Here is a 22,897-nt window from a genome sequence, read left to right on the forward strand (position 1 = left end):
TAACTGCCGAATAAAACTATAGATACTTAAGAGTACAATTACAAACCTTCATCTTTTTTTTTTTATTTTTTTTTAAATTAAGAAGTAACATGTGAAATAAAGTCTTCTTGCCACTCCACTTGGGGCACATTGCAAGCTCTTTTCATATTTTAACTTAATGAAAGTACCATGAATATTTGTGGATAAGCTATATTTATTAAAACATCATTTTAAATCTCAATCTATGTAAACAACAATCTCAATCTATATAAACAACAATAAGATTTAAATCCTTTGTCCTACATATTTATGAACAGCTATTTGAGTGTTGTGCCTCTTTAGTAAATCTAAACAAATTGCTGGTTTTGATAGTTCGTAAACAATCAGTAGGATTTCTTTTTTTATTTTCATCGAACAACTGCAAATTTTCAGTGATACTTTATAGAAATAACTGGAGAGTCATTCTATGTGGGAGTTCCATATTCAATTGCTTTTCAATAAGCAGTGATAGAGCTAGTCTCAAGAGTTATTGATAAAAAGAATGCAGGTTGATGTTTAATTACTTATTGACATTATCACTGCAGATAGAGTTCTAATTCATTTAAAGATTAATAAAGAAGGAAACATACCATGATTTTGTTGTCAAACTGAACAGAGGTTAGGGAAACAATGTAAAACCAAATTTGGAGGATTTAAAACTACGAGTGGCTAGATGGTCCTCTTGGAGAAGTCGTAAGCTGAGACTTGAAATTTAAGCTTTGTACAGGAGATGGTGCTGATGGCCTTAAAATGTTTACATACTCATTGTCATCATTCCAGATGGTAGCAGCATACAGTTTAACCCTGGATTGCTTCAACAGGTATGGGTTGCAAGGGTGCCTTTGACACCTCATCACCATTCACCCCATTTGCAAAGGAGTGCATCAAGAAATGACATAAAAGATCAGCTAGAGACACCCTGATGTCCGGAGCCATATCTTACAGTCACCAAACACATCTAGTGACCAGATCATCATCCAACTCATTCTAAGTCCTAAAATGTTATGGAAGTGCGTATTTCCAGCAGGTATTGGTCAGTGTACCCGTTTCTCATATTGTCCAATGTGCTCAGCTGAGAGTTTTTCAATTGGACCGGCTTTCACACCGCCTTATTTATTCCCTGTTGAGCATTCGTAAGACATGATGGGATAACTTGGTCCAGTCTGCGATGCTTGAAACATCCGCTAACCAGTCACGTCAACAGGCAGAACAATTGTGGAACAAGTTGCAAGTTTAAAAGAAAATGTAAATGTGAAATACAGTATCTTTTCACATAAACATCAACAACAATTTTTACACAGTGAACTGTATACGTGTACATATGTCTTCATGTTATACACTCCTGGAAATGGAAAAAAGAACACATTGACACCTGTGTGTCAGACCCACCATACTTGCTCCGGACACTGCGAGAGGGCTGTACAAGCAATGATCACACGCACGGCACAGCGGACACACCAGGAACCGCGGTGTTGGCCGTCGAATGGCGCTAGCTGCGCAGCATTTGTGCACCGCCGCCGTCAGTGTCAGCCAGTTTGCCGTGGCATACGGAGCTCCATCGCAGTCTTTAACACTGGTAGCATGCCGCGACAGCGTGGACGTGAACTGTATGTGCAGTTGACGGACTTTGAGCGAGGGCGTATAGTGGGCATGCGGGAGGCCGGATGGACGTACCACCGAATTGCGCAACACGTGGGGCGTGAGGTCTCCACAGTACATCGATGTTGTCGCCAGTGGTCGGCGGAAGGTGCACGTGCCCATCGACCTGGGACCGGACCGCAGCGACGCACGGATGCACGCCAAGACCGTAGGATCTTACGCAGTGCCGTAGGCGACCGCACCGCCACTTCCCAGCAAATTAGGGACACTGTTGCTCCTGGGGTATCGGCGAGGACCATTCGCAACCGTCTCCATGAAGCTGGGCTACGGTCCCGCACACCGTTAGGCCGTCTTCCGCTCACGCCCCAACATCGTGCAGCCCGCCTCCAGTGGTGTCGCGACAGGCGTGAATGGAGGGACGAATGGAGACGTGTCGTCTTCAGCGATGAGAGTCGCTTCTGCCTTGGTGCCAATGATGGTCGTATGCGTGTTTGGCGCCGTGCAGGTGAGCGCCACAATCAGGACTGCATACGACCGAGGCACACAGGGCCAACACCCGGCATCATGGTGTGGGGAGCGATCTCCTACACTGGCCGTACACCACTGGTGATCGTCGAGGGGACACTGAATAGTGCACGGTACATCCAAACCGTCATCGAACCCATCGTTCTACCATTCCTAGACCGGCAAGGGAACTTGCTGTTCCAGCAGGACAATGCACGTCCGCATGTATCCCGTGCCACCCAACGTGCTCTAGAAGGTGTAAGTCAACTACCCTGGCCAGCAAGATCTCCGGATCTGTCCCCCATTGAGCATGTTTGGGACTGGATGAAGCGTCGTCTCGCGCGGCCTGCACGTCCAGCACGAACGCTGGTCCAACTGAGGCGCCAGGTGGAAATGGCATGGCAAGCCGTTCCACAGGACTACATCCAGCATCTCTACGATCGTCTCCATGGGAGAATAGCAGCCTGCATTGCTGCGAAAGGTGGATATACACTGTACTAGTGCCGACATTGTGCATGCTCTGTTGCCTGTGTCTATGTGCCTGTGGTTCTGTCAGTGTGATCATGTGATGTATCTGACCCCAGGAATGTGTCAATAAAGTTTCCCCTTCCTGGGACAATGAATTCACGGTGTTCTTATTTCAATTTCCAGGAGTGTATTTATACGTAACTCTGTACAGTACTAGAAGTACACCATTCACAGCTTATCTGGCCCATTTACATTTTTATGTTATACAGTTTTCAACTGTGTGAAGCAACACAGTGATTAAGATTCTTGACTCATGTTCAAGAGTCCTATTTTAATTCTGCACCTACATAGATATTCTGGAAGTCATTTGGCAGTCCACGATGAAGAGTGATTTTGTATCATTGTTCTCGTTACTTAATCCTGTTCCACTAATCAATAGGAGGAGTGAAAAATGTGTGGGTACAGGTATCCCTAACCTCTCATATCTTATTCTCATGGTCCATATTTGAGATTTATAATGAAGACAGCAGGATGGCTGCAGGCTCTACATGAAATACTTTTTCTCTTAGTTCCATGAGAAAAATGCCGCCTTTCTTCAAAAGACTTCCATTTAACTTTCTTGAGTGTGTCTGTTAAACTATCTAGTGAGCCTTACCATCATGTTATGCTCCTAACAGCATATCTCGGAGGTATTTAATTATATGCTGTCACGTCTGCTCAATATAAAAGCTCCAAACACTGGATCAGTATTCCAGAATATGTCGGATTAGTGCCCTGTTTGTGATTTCTCTAACAGATTCTCCGTACCTTCCTAAAATTCTCCCAACACATCTAAGTTTCTGCTTTGTATATCTTGTTATTGATCTGTTTGTGTTCCATTCCATCTCGCTCTTTCATCTTGCCCATAGTTAGTTTGTGTGTGTGTGTGTGTGTGTGTGTGTGTGTGTGTGTGTGTGTGTGTGTGTGTGTGTGTACAAAGTAACAGTTGGAATAACTTTAGTTATCATCAGTATCTTATCCTAGTTTACAGGAAGTACCTTGCATTTGTCATTACAACAATTGTAGCTCAGTTTTCTAAGTCTGTTACCATTTTGTCTGTAACATGAATAAAATGTATCACTAACATAACTATACATGAAATATTTTTACAGCTGTTGTTTCATTCATTGTGGAATATAGCATATTAATTGTGTGCAATGCTTATTTAAACTGTTTTGTGGGATATTAACTTCTATGAAAGTAATGCAAAGTACAAAATGGTTCAAATGGCTCTGAGCACTATGGGACTTAACATCTACGGTCATCAGTCCCCGAGAACTTAGAACTACGTAAACCTAACTAACCTAAGGACATCACACACATCCATGCCCGAGGCAGGATTCGAACCTACGACCGTAGCAGTCGCGCGGCTCCGGACTGAGCGCCTAGAACCGCTAGACCACCACGGCCGGCTGCAAAGTACAGTTTTCTACATTTAACAGGAATGTTTTGCTCTACTTATGAAGTGGCAAATGTAAGGGCAAATACCAACTATCACAGAAACAATAGTGTGTGAAAAGAAGGGCTTCTTTGTACAGTAGAACATAAAAAAGTGTTAAAGGAATGAGAAATTATAACCCCACTTTTACTTTACCAGAATTAACGATTTCCCCTTGTTTACGATGTTTTTTAATGTCCCTTTCAAATTTCTTTGTTAACAGTGTTAATACACACCCAATTTTTCATTAACATATTTAATACCTTCCTGTGATTTATGCTTTATGAAAAAATGTTCTCGGGACAAGATCTGACATAATTGACATTAAATTACAATGGCGTGGCGATGGCCATGAAGTAGTGGTTACAAATGGTACATGGTTAACACTAGAACCGCCGGAATGTATTGTATACCTAGAACTGCTGATGCGATCATTTTGACCGCTATATGAAAATTATTATTTTTGTTTTCATTATCATCATTTCAAATATGTATTTTAGGTTTATAAAACTAAAATAAGACTAATTATATAATTTTTCTCAAATTTAACATTTTTCCCATTTATTACGAACAAGAATGAGTTTTTAGAAACATGTTATCTAATTAACAAACACAGTTTTTAGGTCAAATTCTTCTTTAAAGCTGGTGTATTTATTGTGTACTCATTATTATAAAATTAATTACTGTAATATTTTATGCAGTGCACTTATAGCCATGAAATCTGTTTGCCAAATCCACATACCACAACATATTTGTAAAATATTGCGTGACTTTTTCTTCAGTGTCTTTGCACTCACTGATGTGATTTAAATATCTTTAGTAGCAGGAACTACATACCACATCCTTAGTTATGTCCTTCGAAAAAGAGCCACACACTTGCCATTTGCACTTTGAAGGTATAACTTGTCTTATCTCTACACTTCTTCATTTGACATTGTCTCCTCATTTTATTTCCTTCTGTAGAGTTTCCAGATTCAGCTTCTGTTTCCACCAAGTTACTTTTCGAGTCCATGTACCCCATACGATGCTCTTCTGCTAGCTTCAGAATATAATTTTGATGAATGATCTTCATCACTGTTACTTTCTTGAGAATGATTCCTAAATTGGTAGCTGCCAAGTCAAGAATATTATAAAATACATGAACTAGCTAGCTATGAGTACCAGCTCGAACAGTGTATTTTCTTGTCATTTGATCCACCACATCAACACCTTATTTTGTATTGTTGTAGAAATCTATCGTTTCCAGAGTTCTTTCCAGGCCAGTTTGAAGTTCAACTTCTCAATGCAAAGTGCTATATAAAAGCACATCCTTGTTTCTTTTGCCTTGAGATACAGTAAGAGTGCCACTGGAATATTTGAAAAGATCTGTCATAAAGATTAGCCTTTATAAACTTCACTGCCTTAGGGTATTCTCTTCTTGATTGTCTAATTGTTCCAACAATGCTCTTACCATTAGTTCTCAACTTTTCACCCAGTTTCACTGTTATAAAAAAAAAAGTTGTCCGTAGTCATGTTTCGCCTCTTCTTCTGAAACAGCTCCATCAGCTTCATTTCTGCACTTTCAGGAAAGTGTCTGGTCATGTGATCGGTGGTCATCTTTTCCTGAATAAGGGAACCCATTGCACAGAAACTTTGAGTCAGTGTCGACAAGAAGTAAAACTTTTTTACCAAATTTGTGTGGTTTGTTAGGCATATACTGTAAAAATGGACACCTTGTTTTGTTTGAAAAGAGCTGTTTATCAGCAGTCAGATTTTCAACTGGGATATAGGTCAGATGGCTATTTTCAGTGAATTTGTCCCACACTTTTAATACTAAAGAAAAATTTATCTGTCTTCAAATGTCGAACTGCAAAAATCTTAGAATTTCTCGAAAGCCTCTTGTTTTTCCAAACTTAGACTCCACAATTAATTTCCTAGAACACGTTTTGCCTCATTTTTCATACAGTGTTTTATGTCTTTCAGTATTGATTCATCAGTAAACAGACGCCATGCACTCAATATCGTGTAAGAGAGCGAACAATTCTAAATTGGTAACCAGCAGAGGTCTGCAAGCCACGATTACTATGTTACTACAAGCCAACGAATTACAATATGACTGGAGATGCAGAGACAAACAGTGGACATAAGTAAATTAAGAGTTTCATTATTGTGCTTATTATTGCTGTTGAGAGACTGACTGTTAACAGATTTAATCTCCTCCAGAAGAGGAGGACATGTTGTAAGACATTCTATTACAATAATCAATACAGCAGGCAAAATGACTGCTCTCGCGGTTCTAGGTATACTTGTTAACAGTGTCCTAACCATTTCTCAAAAAATAAATATATCTACTACGGGTGATTCTTTTTAATATGGAAAAGTCACTGAAGCTCATTGCAATAAGACAGAAACTGCAGTCAAAATAACATTTTGAAAACCTGTTGCGGTCATTTTGATCGCTCTGACGGTTCTAGTGTTAACTTTCTTGACACCAGGGCTCTCTACTCAGTTGATCAGAACTGATACATGGGTTAAGTCTGAACATTTTCTACTTCATCTCCTGCCTCTGCCAAGTGCTATTCAGCATGGTGGCTGGTGGGAGTAAGTAGTTTTGTTCGAATGAAGGTATCACGACCAATTGCAATGATTTTCAAACTGTGCATGCACGATTTTGTGATGGATGTTATCATCTTAATTTGTTTTATTTGAAACACATTTAGTGTGTCTTGTTGTTTAGCCACTTATAGCACTGTTTGACAAATTTGCTCATTTTGTGGCAAATGTTTTTCATTTAAACACAGCACCAATTGCATATTTTTTCATGCTTAGCAATGGTTGTTCAGAGTATTTATTCTTGTTGTCAAGTGGAAATATTTACGTGACTGTTTTTTGTGAGTGATAGTTTGGATGTGCGTGGTTTCCTACTAGAGTGCTGCAATGCTCTGTGTTTGACCGGTCACGGCTCGCCTGTTGACGCGGGGACCGAGCCACTTGTGTCCGGCCCCGTTCGACTCGGCTCGGTCACGTACTCACCCCATGTCTGATGTCCGGATTCCGGACACGCGGATAACTGAGCATGACCGGTCACTGCTGACGTCTCACTTCGCTCCGCCCCAGCTCGCTGCACTGTACTGTACAAATCCAAGGCCCCCCTCTCTCTCTCTCTCTCTCTCTCTCTCTCTCTCTCTCTCTCTCTCTCTCTCTCACACACATACACACACACACACACACACACACACACACATATACAACACACACAATGTATTTATCTCTGTCTCTTTCTCTCTTTTAATACAAAAGTAACGTTTCCTAGAACGGGTACGTGACACAGCTAAATTGGAAAGTAAAACGATATTTCAGTACAATCGCAGATAGAAGACGAGTCTCATTTCCAAACAGAAGATTTATTTTTCCTTTCATTAACAAGAAACATTAAATAAGTGCTTTCCCTGTAATCTAGAAGACAACAATCTTCATAAAGAAAGCATATAAAGAACATTAAACATTTACAAAAGTAACATGTCATACTTTTCACTTGTTTGCAACAGAAACAAAATTATAGTTATTGATGATCAGCAGTAAATCACTAAAGCGTTCCGGATTTTATTGGCTGTGGCGATTTGTTAGTAACATGCCGGCTTTACTAAAGCATCTTTCACTAAGTGCGCTTATTGCTGGGATACGTAAAATACGTCTTGCAACTACAGCCAGGCCTGGCAGATATGTTTCATGTCTGCTCCACCCCTTAAGATGTCATCCTCATCTTCGAGGTGCATTAAAATGTAGAGATCTACTTCATCTGCTGCAGATGATCTGTTGTTCCTCCATTCCTTGAAACGATCTCTCTTTCTGGGTGGTGATGACAAAGTACTTGAAGGATGTATGACAATAAACAAAAGAGACAAGTAATACAGAACTGATGTGGAAATCATCGAAACGTCCCTGTGAAAATGAGAGGTTTTACGTTAATGAAATATTATACAAATTATAGCATTCCCATTGCTCTGTAATACACTATCCACCAACTGTGCAAAAACGATTATGTTAATGATTGCATGTTGTACCTGCGTAAGTAGCACACATTTGTTGCACATTGCTAAGAATTTCATGCTTTTCATTTATTTCAAGCATATTAAGATCACAGAAATACGGCCAAAGAAACGAAGCAATTTTATCTCTGGAAGTGATCATAATCTTCTGACAAATGAAAGTCAAGGCTCAATTTTTAATCCTTTCTACCTCCTGTTGAAAAATACATATCTGTTAGTACACATCAATTACAGTAGATAATTATAAATCTATCACATATCACAATGAAACAGTGCTTTTAACTGCAGTAATTACTCACCTGACACACAATGTCATAGACACTGCAAATTTGTTGCAGTTTGTGAAACCAAAGAAGAAATAACTGGACTGTCGGTTCTTTTTCGCCTTCTAATTCATCTGTGGCCTCTTTAAATGGTCTCAGAAATTATGCAATTTTTCAATCTGTAAGCGCCGTCAGCAAAGCAGAAACTTTGTTATACTGAGTGTGTAAGGATTCCAGCATAGTGTACAAGCTGTTCCAGAGTGTGCAGACCTCTTGTTTCAACGATGATTTCAAAGACGAGCAGAGGCCACTTTTCTTAATGTACCTTACGATGCATTTTGCAGTATTTATTGTTGATGCGATGTTCGGGGCATGATTTAACAAGAAGTTATCTTCATCGAAAATGTGGCTAAGTGCTGTGTTTATACAGTGAGCAGCACAAGGAATCCTTTAGTGATTTTCCAAAGCCTTTATCACATTGGCACCCTGGTTGGATGTTTTATTACTGCCGGTATCCCTGAAGGAGGTGTATCTTTGTGAGGTTTCTTGCAACTGTGTTTCTTTAAATGAGTGGTTCCCGACTTGAAACACAATAATGTGGAGCAGTTTAGGCACGATACGTACGCAGTAGACGCACTGTTTTCGTCTACATCCAACAGAAATGTACTCCATACTTGGCTTTTTAGACCTTCCCGTTTCTTCAATGTGTAAACATTGGTTTCAATCTTACGTCTCACTGCACTGGTTCCTCATGCTGCATGATTCCATAGAGAGACACACCACAAATGAGAAGCCCGTACTGGCTGCAATGTCACACGGATAATGATATGTGTAATATGTTTGCAGTTACGTGCTACGTATTTGGTCGCGGCTTCTATGCTCGGTCAGTAGAACTAGTGCGGGCAGCCTATCCAGTTAGGGTGTGCTCGCCCCACCTCGTATTTTGTGCTCGCTTACTCGGTCATGCAGGACTCCATTTCCTACATAATCCAGGAGGCACAGTACCTGATAACCTGAAAAAGACAATTACAACACAGCTCTCACAGAACAACATGTATGCAAACACTACACAAAATACTTATGAAAATATTTGAACTTGCTAACATGAATAAATTCTCGAAAGAGTAGAACAAGAAGCATGAAAAATACATAACTGGTGCAATATTTCATCATTTATGTATGCAATGACAGTTGCAGACTTTCCAAGAACATCGATTGTGATATATTGAATCAAGTCAAACGTTTCTACTTCCCATACAGTTACCATTTCCAGTTATATCAACAGTTTTTATTAGATGATACATATTATTAGATACAAAAAAGTCATTGACAAATATTTTGATGCCTACTGCGTACATATCTCACATAAAGTACGAAAATGCAAGTGGATATCCTATATGTAACTTTTAATGCTTAAAACATTATTTCCCACATTTTACATTATCCCACTTTTTTTAAGGGGGGGGGGGGGGGGTCCACTGTATTTTGGAAATAGTAGTATTACTACATGGAATTTATAATGATCAGGCTCTTACTCTAGTTCATATGCATTATCTGGCATTTGTTGTTATATAATTACAATTAACATTTTTCGTTAAGATATTCATCAACAAGTAGAGGGAGGGAGGGAGAGAGAGAGAGGGGGGGGGGGGGGCAGACTCTGTTATTTCTTTCTCATTCTCTCCTCAATATTCCCAGAGCAAAGGCATAGAGTGTCTTGTCTATTTTGTTTATGAATAATTGTATTTCCTAACATTCTTTCCTTCATTTCATTGATTTTTGACTGTTGGACCTACTGCATCCTAAAGCTGTTTGCTGTAACACAAATTTTTGTCCGTACTTGTGAGTGCTGCCAGTTAATTGTCTCTCTATTTAATTTAGTTTCGATTTGATCCATACAGAAGACATGTTGAGTTACACTACAAATTTTATTTCTTTCTCATTGCAGAAATTATGAGGCATTACCTGTACAGGTACTCAACTTGGGTGAAACTCATTCAGAATATACTACTGTTCCTGTGACTGCTGGTTTATCCGAATCATTTGGAAAGCTCATCAGGACTGTTGAGTATGAAGTATTTAATTATCTAAATGGTCCACTGATTCAGTGCTAGTATTTTTATACAGAATGCTGTTTCATATGAGTGACTTATTTCTTTATAACGCAATGTAATGATACTTAGCACTATAGAAATGAAGAAACTAGTGTAGCAATCCATAGAACCATGTGTAGGAAAACAATGTATTATTCAAAAGAAACTTCCAGATGTTCATTGCTTTACTTTTCTCAATCCCACACATCACCTAGTTAGCAACATAAAATCAATAATGTCGTTACTGTTTATCAGCAAAATGGAAGAGTTTTTTGCCCTTCACATAGCATAAGCATCTATAGGATGAAGTTTTCCATGCATTTTTCAAAATAGAACACTTAAAAATTTTAGCAATTAAAGTGAAAAATATTGATTATATAACAACAAAAATATTAAACACTGTGTGCGTGAAGGTATGTTCTCACATTCAGTTGGTGAAATTCAGAAGTTCATTACAGCTTTTTAGTTGGCGCAATCAGGTCAGTTATGCCTCTTCAACTATCCTGAAACACAGTTCCTAAGAAAATATTGAAAATTGAATAAAGTGCTTCAATAATGAATCCCCCCCCCCCCAAAAAAAAAAAAAAGAAAAGAAAGAAAGGTTTGAGAAAATTCAGAACTCAACTTGAAATCTATTAGACAATCCTTCGTATTTATCTTAAAGAGACTCACTCCATATGCTCATTTACTGAGTCTTCAGCCTCTTCAGTGAGGTAAAGTCTCAGAAGAAAAGGTCTAAATGTGGATGCACTACGTTTGCTGTAAACACTTGCCACACAAAAATTGTCCCTCTCTACTCGCAGGCAATCAACATTATACTTAATGTGTCCTAAAAGATAACTATTAACTTTTTGTCTTACACACACACACACACACACACACACACACACACACACACACACACACACGCATTGCTGTACATGTGTGCCTCAGGGGTGGAGCAATTTCACTGAGGAGATCTGTATATTAAACAAAGGTCAATTGACATTTTTGAGCATTGCCACTGGCTTATGCTCCATCAACTTTACTCTTTTTGTCCATTATTCTCATTGCTGAATGGGGAAAACATTTAATGCTCTACTCTAAGACCGTTTTCTTATCCTCCAGGAATAGTCCATTAGATGTGAAGCTGCTCAAAGTTACCACAAGCAGCACAAAATTGATGCTGTGTAGGAAAGTAACTTTATTTGAATGGATGAATACATTGCAACTGTTTTGGAACTCGACTCCACCTTGTCAACTCGAAGATGTGATAGTATTTAGTACTGCAGTCTCTCCCTTGTAAATTGGCCAAATCTTGTGTCATGGATTGCATCCTGACTTGTCTAGGCAAGCCATCTTCCCACTTAATAACTGAACAAAGGCAGGGCTTCCACAGAAACCTAGTGTAGCTGCTTAGGAAACACTGCTGAATGAGTGGTGAACCAATCTTGTGTACTTTCTCAAATTGGGTGATTCTTCAGTTGTCTGTCCACTGATCTTAGCAGAAACATCCATTAAAGAGTCTTCCATGTACAAGCAGCATCCTGTAGGACTGAAAAAGCTTATTACATAAAATTAAGAGCAATATTTCAGTTAAGTTCAGACACTAGAATTGTGTTCCACAGGGAAGTGTGAACAGCCTCACTTTCTTTGCTGTTGCAGCAACAGAATATCATAAATGAAATAAATAAATATATATATATATATATATATATATATATATATATATATATATATATATATATATATATATATATATATATATATATATATATATATAAAAAAAACAAAGATGAGGTGACTTACCGAACAAAAGCGCTGGCAGGTCGATAGACACACAAACATACACACAAAATTCAAGCTTTCGCAACAAACTGTTGCCTCATCAGGAAAGAGGGAAGGAGAGGGGAAGACGAAAGGAAGTGGGTTTTAAAGGAGAGGGTAAGGAGTCATTCCAATCCCGGGAGCGGAAAGACTTACCTTAGGGGGAAAAAAGGACAGGTATACACTCGCACACACGCACATATCCATCCACACATACAGACACAAGCAGACATATTTAAAGACAAAGAGTTTGGGCAGAGATGTCAGTCGAGGCAGAAGTGTAGAGGCAAAGAAGTTGTTGAAAGACAGGTGAGGTATGAGTGGCGGCAACTTGAAATTAGCGGAGATTGAGGCCTGGCAGATGACGTGAAGAGAGGATATACTGAAGGGCAAGTTCCCATCTCCGGAGTTCGGATAGGTTGGTGTTGGTGGGAAGTATCCAGATAACCCGGACGGTGTAACACTGTGCCAAGATGTGCTGGCCGTGCACCAAGGCATGTTTAGCCACAGGGTGATCCTCATTACCAACAAACACTGTCTGCCTGTGTCCATTCATGCGAATGGACAGTTTGTTGCTGGTCATTCCCACATAGAATGCGTCACAGTGTAGGCAGGTCAGTTGGTAAATCACGTGGGTGCTTTCACACGTGGCTCTGCCTTTGATCGTGTACACCTTCCGGGTTACAGGACTGGAGTAGGTGACGGTGGGAGGGTGCATGGGACAGGTTTTGCATCGGGGGCGGTTACAAGGATAGGAGCCAGAGGGTAGGGAAGGTGGTTTGGGGATTTCATAGGGATGAACTAACAGGTTACGAAGGTTAGGTGGACGGCGGAAAGACACTCTTGGCGGAGTGGGGAGGATTTCATGAAGGATGGATCTCATCTCAGGGCAGGATTTGAGGAAGTCGTATCCCTGCTGGAGAGCCACATTCAGAGTCTGGTCCAGTCCCGGAAAGTATCCTGTCACAAGTGGGGCACTTTTGTGGTTCTTCTGTGGGGGATTCTGGGTTTGAGGGGACGAGGAAGTGGCTCTGGTTATTTGCTTCTGTACCAGGTCGGGAGGGTAGTTGCGGGATGCGAAAGCTGTTTTCAGGTTGTTGGTGTAATGATTCAGGGATTCCGGACTGGAGCAGATTCGTTTGCCACGAAGACCTAGGCTGTAGGGAAGGGACCGTTTGATGTGGAATGGGTGGCAGCTGTCATAATGGAGGTACTGTTGCTTGTTGGTGGGTTTGATGTGGACGGACGTGTGAAGTTGGCCATTGGACAGGTGGAGGTCAACGTCAAGGAAAGTGGCATGGGATTTGGAGTAGGACCAGGTGAAACTGATGGAACCAAAGGAGTTGAGGTTGGAGAGGAAATTCTGGAGTTCTTCTTCACTGTGAGTCCAGATCATGAAGATGTCATCAATAAATCTGTACCAAACTTTGGGTTGGCAGACTTGGGTAACCAAGAAGGCTTCCTCTAAGCGACCCATGAATAGGTTGGCGTACGAGGGAGCCATCCTGGTACCCATGGCTGTTCCCTTTAATTGTTGGTATGTCTGGCCTTCAAAAGTGAAGAAGTTGTGGGTCAGGATGAAGCTGGCTAAGGTGATGAGGAAAGAGGTTTTAGGTAGGGTGGCAGGTGATCGGCGTGAAAGGAAATGCTCCATCGCAGCGAGGCCCTGGACGTGCGGAATATTTGTGTATAAGGACGTGGCATCAATGGTTACAAGGATGGTTTCCGGGGGTAACAGATTGGGTAAGGATTCCAGGCGTTCAAGGAAGTGGTTGGTGTCCTTGATGAAGGATGGGAGACTGCATGTAATGGGTTGAAGGTGTTGATCTGTAGGCAGAGATACGTTCTGTGGGGGCTTCGTAACCAGCTACAATGGGGCGGCCGGGATGATTGGGTTTGTGCATTTTAGGAAGAAGGTAGAAGGTAGGGGTGCGGGGTGTCGGTGGGGTCAGGAGGTTGATGGAGTCAGGTGAAAGGTTTTGCAGGGGGCCTAAGGTTCTGAGGATTCCTTGAAGCTCCGCCTGGACATCGGGAATGGGGTTATCTTGGCAAACTTTGTATGTGGTGTTGTCTGAAAGCTGACGCAGTCCCTCAGCCACATACTCCCGACGATCAAGTACCACGGTCGTGGAACCCTTGTCCGCCGGAAGAATGACGATGGATCGGTCAGCCTTCAGATCACGGATAGCCTGGGCTTCAGCAGTGGTGATGTTGGGTGTAGGATTAAGGTTTTTTAAGAAGGATTGAGATGCAAGGCTGGAGGTCAGAAATTCCTGGAAGGTTTGGAGAGGGTGATTTTGAGGAAGAGGAGGTGGGTCCCGCTGTGACGGAGGACGGAACTGTTCCAGGCAGGGTTCAATTTGGATGGTGTCTTGAGGAGTCGGATCATTAGGAGTAGGATTAGGATCATTTTTCTTCGTGGCAAAGTGATACTTCCAGCAGAGAGTACGAGTGTAGGACAGTAAATCTTTGACGAGGGCTGTTTGGTTGAATCTGGGAGTGGGGCTGAAGGTGAGGCCTTTGGATAGGACAGAGGTTTCGGATTGGGAGAGAGGTTTGGAGGAAAGGTTAACTACTGAATTAGGGTGTTGTGGTTCCAGATTGTGTTGATCGGAATTTTGAGGTTTTGGAGGGAGTGGAGCTGGAAGTGGGAGATTGAGTAGATGGGAGAGACTGGGTTTGTGTGCAATGAGAGGAGGTTGAGGTTTGCTGGAAAGGTTGTGAAGGGTGAGTGAGTTGCCTTTCCGGAGGTGGGAAACCAGGAGAATGGATAGTTTTTTGAGGTGGAGGGTGGCATGCTGTTCTAATTTACGGTTGGCCTGTAGGAGGATGCTCTGAACAGCCGGTGTGGATGTGGGAGAGGAAAGATTAAGGACTTTTATTACACCTTCAACCCATTACATGCAGTCTCCCATCCTTCATCAAGGACACCAACCACTTCCTTGAACGCCTGGAATCCTTACCCAATCTGTTACCCCCGGAAACCATCCTTGTAACCATTGATGCCACGTCCTTATACACAAATATTCCGCACGTCCAGGGCCTCGCTGCGATGGAGCATTTCCTTTCACGCCGATCACCTGCCACCCTACCTAAAACCTCTTTCCTCATCACCTTAGCCAGCTTCATCCTGACCCACAACTTCTTCACTTTTGAAGGCCAGACATACCAACAATTAAAGGGAACAGCCATGGGTACCAGGATGGCTCCCTCGTACGCCAACCTATTCATGGGTCGCTTAGAGGAAGCCTTCTTGGTTACCCAAGTCTGCCAACCCAAAGTTTGGTACAGATTTATTGATGACATCTTCATGATCTGGACTCACAGTGAAGAAGAACTCCAGAATTTCCTCTCCAACCTCAACTCCTTTGGTTCCATCAGTTTCACCTGGTCCTACTCCAAATCCCATGCCACTTTCCTTGACGTTGACCTCCACCTGTCCAATGGCCAACTTCACACGTCCGTCCACATCAAACCCACCAACAAGCAACAGTACCTCCATTATGACAGCTGCCACCCATTCCACATCAAACGGTCCCTTCCCTACAGCCTAGGTCTTCGTGGCAAACGAATCTGCTCCAGTCCGGAATCCCTGAATCATTACACCAACAACCTGAAAACAGCTTTCGCATCCCGCAACTACCCTCCCGACCTGGTACAGAAGCAAATAACCAGAGCCACTTCCTCGTCCCCTCAAACCCAGAATCCCCCACAGAAGAACCACAAAAGTGCCCCACTTGTGACAGGATACTTTCCGGGACTGGACCAGACTCTGAATGTGGCTCTCCAGCAGGGATACGACTTCCTCAAATCCTGCCCTGAGATGAGATCCATCCTTCATGAAATCCTCCCCACTCCGCCAAGAGTGTCTTTCCGCCGTCCACCTAACCTTCGTAACCTGTTAGTTCATCCCTATGAAATCCCCAAACCACCTTCCCTACCCTCTGGCTCCTATCCTTGTAACCGCCCCCGATGCAAAACCTGTCCCATGCACCCTCCCACCGTCACCTACTCCAGTCCTGTAACCCGGAAGGTGTACACGATCAAAGGCAGAGCCACGTGTGAAAGCACCCACGTGATTTACCAACTGACCTGCCTACACTGTGACGCATTCTATGTGGGAATGACCAGCAACAAACTGTCCATTCGCATGAATGGACACAGGCAGACAGTGTTTGTTGGTAATGAGGATCACCCTGTGGCTAAACATGCCTTGGTGCACGGCCAGCACATCTTGGCACAGTGTTACACCGTCCGGGTTATCTGGATACTTCCCACCAACACCAACCTATCCGAACTCCGGAGATGGGAACTTGCCCTTCAGTATATCCTCTCTTCACGTCATCTGCCAGGCCTCAATCTCCGCTAATTTCAAGTTGCCGCCACTCATACCTCACCTGTCTTTCAACAACTTCTTTGCCTCTACACTTCTGCCTCGACTGACATCTCTGCCCAAACTCTTTGTCTTTAAATATGTCTGCTTGTGTCTGTATGTGTGGATGGATATGTGCGTGTGTGCGAGTGTATACCTGTCCTTTTTTCCCCCTAAGGTAAGTCTTTCCGCTCCCGGGATTGGAATGACTCCTTACCCTCTCCTTTAAAACCCACTTCCTTTCGTCTTCCCCTCTCCTTCCCTCTTTCCTGATGAGGCAACAGTTTGTTGCGAAAGCTTGAATTTTGTGTGTATGTTTGTGTGTCTATCGACCTGCCAGCGCTTTTGTTCGGTAAGTCACCTCATCTTTGTTTTTATATATAATTTTTCCCACGTGGAATGTTTTCTTCCATTATATATATATATATATATTTTTTTTTTTTTTAAGTCATTACTCAAAAGTAATGATCTGCATGTTCAAGAAATTGACTGAAATATCTGCTCTGCCTTGCTCCGGTGAGGAGAGTGTCTGTGCAATAATCAGTGAAGATTTAATTTAGTACATTGTTCTGTTACTTCCTCAGAAAATCCTGAGAGTTTGTATACCCAGAGAATTCAGTGTTTTTGATGTAGAGTTTATAGTAATCCTCAGAACCTTAAAGCAGATGAGATGTGTAACCATGCACTCAAGTGCTTCTTCTGTTTTCAGTTCTCTGAGTGCGCCTTATAGTGTTTGACTTAGTTGGTGACAGAATTTTTGAGACTTCCGCCTATCATTATGCTGAACTGCGCAGCTTTACAGTCTGTTAACATAGCGCAATAGGCAAGGTGACAAGATTCTACCAACATATTACTCTACAGGCATGAAGTGGAAAAACAGTCAGAGCACTGCCCAACTATTTTAGACGATAAGAGACTATATTGCTGTTGACTACGATTTATCTTAATGGCTAAATTTTATCTTACGTTTATCTGTTGTGTTCAGCAAACCAACAGAAAAATACAATTTAGTACACACTGTACTAATACAAATGAATTAGAACCTACCGTCATAATGTTATGAAAAATCTTTTTTAATACAACAAAGTATCCCAAATTCTCACAGATTAGCTGGACAATACATACTTTCATCTGCAAAATGGTCTGTGTCTACGTTCGATCAACAGTAATACTAAAGTAACTTTATACAAAGGCCTACCATGAAAATATGCAAATGTAGCTTTACTGATAAGTACATAACAAAGTACAGTTAACAAATTATTTGTGTCATAAGTAAGTCGGTGAAATCGACAGAAATACGGAAAGCAGGCATCAGTATGTGTGCAATTCTGCAAATTTTGCACCTTAGTGTCTACATGACACGGAATCAAGGTAGCAACAAAGCTAATGGGGAGAAGTTTTCTTAATATTTCTTTACTGATTGTCGATCTGCCTATTAGTGACTCTATCGCAGAAGAGGTAAAAACCAGCACCGTGTTCATCTTGAAGGGCAAATGTTTACTTCTAGGTTAGCATACAAATATGAATGTTGTGACGGCCTAGAGGCTGTGAGTTGACCATCACGGGGGAAGATGGAAGGGAGATACAGAATACAGGTTGTAATTACTGTGTCCTCCTCTGGGTCAGCCACTTAATTTTCTCGAAAAGCTTTGCTCCATGAAGAATATTACTCACAAAAATTGCCGATATTTATCATTGTAGTTTAGCTTAGACTTTCAGTGGAAAGATTCACAAAGATAAAGATGTGGACTGTTGTACTTTTGAAAAGTATATGCATAAAGCAATAAGTCAATCATGTTGTGCTGTATGGTTAATTTAGTGTTGGACTTTTTAGATACTGCATGTTGAGAGCACAAACAAAAGAAAATGATCTGATAAGTTAGCATGTCATATAATGCCAATGGCTAACAAGTGTCTTGTAAAAATTATGCATCACCTTTATTTTAAAAATATTTGCTAATTACATAGCATTAACATACAAGGATATCGTCTGGCTTTGAAGAAAGTAGAGCAAGTAAACATGCAGTGAATTCAGTATATTATTTGTTGACAAGAGACTAATCTGTTGATGCTTACACTGTGGTAGCTGGAATGAGAATGATAGCGCAAAACAGCAAAGCTTCTCCTCGCTGCGCACAGAAAAAAAGTGAAGGCTGCTCCTTCCTTTATTTATAAGCAATCTTATTACAGTAATTAAATATCACTAGCGAACACTCTGGTCCTCTTTTTCATGCGACACTTGAAACTTTACATATAGAAGGCAGAAAAAGAAATCTACATATGGGGTCTTGTAAGGCATTGTTACATGAAGCAACCGGGAAATAAACTATGATCTGGATGCATCAAAGGCAAGGTTTTACATAGAAATTTTCTCCCACACTCACCTAGGGTACCTTCTTGTCATTTTGGTTCCTCTGTATCTTAAGTTGTCTGAAAATTGAAAATCTCATTCATCAGGAGCTTCTTGCTTTTATTTGCAAAGCTTAGCCAGCAGTTATATTGTAACCATTACGAACAGCTATACTTTTCATGCCTTTGGTTTTCATAGAATGAATGACAGTTTTACTTTAGAACAACATATTCGAGAATTACTGTCAGCACTTATTGTTTCGACCGCACGGTCTGAGGCGCCTAAGGACAGATGACTTCAGCAGTTTCGTCCCATAGGAACTTAATCACAAATTTCCAGTTTTTACTTATTGTTCCTTTTTTTCTCATTCTCATCATAACTCTTCCCCCTTTCATGTTAAGAGTGACTGAAATTAAACTTAAACTGCTATCATTCACCTGCTTAGTTTACTTTGCAACTATTAAGTACAACTTTTTCGTCATGTGTTGTCTTTGAATTTGTGTTGTTGTGTGTTAAGAGGTGGTGCCAGTGAAAGAATCCATATGGAAAACTGTTTTCAAGTATGTAATATTAAGTGAATGTTATTCACTCATAATGTTAATAGCGTCTAGTGACACTAAAGAAAAAAATCGCTTCCAGTAAGAAAGAGTTTGTTTTCAGTTTGCTTAATGCAGAATAACAAAAATAGCTGCAACAGCTACTGAAGAGGAAAGCCACCAAAATATTTCCCCCTGCTCTCTATTTATGGTGCCTGGGTTGCAGTCAGTGCTTCTGCATATTATTTATAACTACACTTTAGATCCAAATCATTGTTACACAAATGTGAATAAAAATTATTGGCCTATACTAAATATTTCTGCTTCCAGTCAACACAGTGGCAGCTGACACCTTTGAATCTCTGAACTACAATCTTCCCCATTGTAAGCTAACTCAAGAAACCTCAAGAAACACATTGTCTCAGAAAATGTATTCTACCTGTCGCTAGTCTAATGGCGAATTGGAAACTGTGACCACTTCCTGGAGTGGTTCAAAATCATCCTGGTGAATTCACTCGATATTTTCTTATCATTTAGATTAAATATCTGAATAATTCTCATTTAAGGGATGATATACAGGTAACAGATCTATATTTTTGAATCCAGGATTCTCATTGCAACAGAAACTGCAGCGTCCTTCATCCTCTACATCACAAATACTCAGTCTTAACTATCATTTGGTTCAACAAGGAAGCACTGTCTGCTATTGTTGTTTGCCCTTCAAGGTAACAACTGTGTTACTTTTTTGAGATCTAATCTTACCAGAGACAAGATTCTCACTTCTTCCGTGAAAGTAACTAATATGCAGACAACCAGTGAAGAAATCTCAAGATAACTTCTCACCCATTAGTTTTGTCATTACCTTGATTCTGTACCCAGTAGCTGCAAAGGTGAAAATCTTGCAGAAACGCACGCTTTGTGAGGCCAGCCTTTTCTGGTTCCGTAAATTGTATTGAGTTAATTGTGACACTCAATGATTTGTTGATTGGATTTCGTGATGTATCTACCCATGCTGCTACATTTGCGTACTATCAGGGTAGGCCTTCCTATAATGCTACTTCAGTATTATTGTGGACTGAACACAGATGTAGACCATTTTGAAGATGAACATGCATATTGTCCTGCTAATTTGTGACAATTTTGGGATACTTTATTGTATTAAAAAAAGTTTGTAACATTATCACGATAAGTTGCAAATTTATTTGTGTAAGTACAATGTATACTAAATAGCATTATTTTTGTTAGTTTACTGAACACAACAGATATTATGCAACAACAGTGTCGTGTGTCTCATTATTGGCCTATACTAAATATTTAGACTGCTTGGGTAGTTTTTTGGCTTTACACCTGTAGAGCAATAAGTTAATAGAACTTTGTCATCCTGCATGTTCTGCTGTGTTAATAGACTGTAAAACTGCACACGTCAACATAATGATAAGACGGAAGGTCTCAAGAATTCTGTCATCAACAAAGCCACATACTCTAAGCAGCACTCAGAGAATAGAAACAGAAGAAGCATTTTAGTGCATGGCTACACACCTCATCTGCTTGAAAGTTGTGAGGGTTACTACAAATGCCACACCAAAAACATTGAATTCTCAGGGTATACAAACTCTGAGGACTTCCTGAGAGGAAAATACCAGAACAGTGAACTAAGTTTCTTCACTTGGAGCCATTAGGTAGTACCAACAAATAACTAATTTTCATGTTAAAAATGTAGCAGAAAGTATAGATAAAGTTTGCAGGGCTTGCTGTTCTCAATGTGAGCAATTTGCTGTAAGAATATACTATGTAAAATTCCTCATGAGGTACTGTATCCAGAATTTTTATAGAAGGCTATGACTATCCATAACTTCTGCATACACATGAAATAGTTTTGAAATTACAGAAAATATGACTTGTAAGACGCCCGGTTTCTCATTATGAAGAAAGTACAAAAATTTATCATCTTCAATATTCTCGCCTTAGTTACGCAGATGTGGAAGCTGGGTGAGCTGTGCATCGTATTACACTTAGAAATCTCAGCATGCTCAACCTTAAAAATGACCTCCTTAAAAGGCAACTGATTTTCTGTAAATTAAATTTTCAGTGATTGTTGCACAGATACTTTCCTCACTGGAGCATATCAAATCTGATGTTTCAGTCAATTTCTTGAACATGCAGATCATCACTTTTGATGAATGTGTTATTCTGAGTCTAGAGAGAGAAGAAAACCATAATAAAACCACATACATACACCTGGCACTTCAAAGGGTGATTTCCATTTATGATATTCTGTTGCTGCAACAGCAAAGAAAGTGAAGCTGTTCACACTTCCCTGTGAAACACTATTCTAGTGTCTGAACTTAACTGAAATATTGCTCTTAATCTTATGTAATAAGCTTTTTCAGTCCTACAGGATGCTGCTCTTTAATAGATGTTTCTGCTAAGATCAGTGGACAGACAACTGAAGAATTACCCCCATTTGAGAAAGTACACAAGACTGGTTCACCACTCATTCAGCAGTGTTTCCTAAGCAGCTATACTAGGTTTCTGTGGAAGTCCTGCCCTTGTTCAGTTATTAAGTGGGAAGATGGCTTGCCTAGACAAGTCAGGATGCAATCCATGACACAAGATTTGGTCAATTTACAGGGGACAGAATGCACTGCTAAATACTATCACATCTTTGAGTTGATAAGGTGGAGCTGAGTTCCAATAACAGTTGCAATGTATTCATCTATTCAAATAAAGTTAATTTCCTACACAGCATCAATTTTGTTCTGCTTGTGGTAACTTTGGGCAGCTTCACATCTAGCGGAGTTATTTCTGGAGGATAAGAAAATGGTCTGTAGAGAGAGCGTAAAATGTTTTCCCCATTCAGCAATGTGAATAATGGACAAAAAGAGTAAGGGTGATCATGGAGCATAAGACAGAGGCAGTGCTGTAAGATGTTAATAGGCCTCTGTTTAAGGTAAAGATCTCCTAAACAATATTGCTCCACCCATGGGGCACACATGTAGTACCATGTTGTGTTTTAGAACACATGAAGTAGGGAGAAACAGTTGTTGTGTGGTAAATGTTAAAGACAAACACAGCAGTATCCACTTTTAGACCTTAACTGAACTGATGGTGCCAACTAAAAAGCTGTCATTAACTTCTGAATATCACCAATTGAATGAAAGGGTATAAGAAAGAACATACTTTCATGTTCACAGTGTTTAAGATTTTTAACTGTTGTTTTCTGCATGTTTTTTCAAAAAATGTCATGTTGTAGATGCATAATGCTATGTAAAGGACAAAAACCTCAATTTTGCTGATACTCAGTAATGAAATATTCGATTGTATGTTGATCAGTACTGAATGATTTATTAACTGGATTTCATTAAGTATCTATCCGTATTGCT

At 40.6% G+C, this 22,897-nt stretch overlaps 1 protein-coding gene across 1 annotated transcript in view; it reads left to right on the plus strand.

Annotated features, from left to right (window-relative positions):
* LOC124595915 (BRISC complex subunit FAM175B-like) overlaps positions 1–22,897 on the plus strand; it is a 136,848-nt gene that overhangs the window by 82,184 nt on the left and 31,767 nt on the right. Inside the window, exon 5 of the mRNA XM_047134828.1 lies at positions 10,306–10,425. Coding sequence (XP_046990784.1) covers positions 10,306–10,425 — 120 coding nt within the window. The remainder of the gene's footprint in view (positions 1–10,305; positions 10,426–22,897) is intronic.

Source organism: Schistocerca americana, chromosome 1, assembly GCF_021461395.2.
Source record: "Schistocerca americana isolate TAMUIC-IGC-003095 chromosome 1, iqSchAmer2.1, whole genome shotgun sequence".
Taxonomy (NCBI): domain Eukaryota; kingdom Metazoa; phylum Arthropoda; class Insecta; order Orthoptera; family Acrididae; genus Schistocerca; species Schistocerca americana.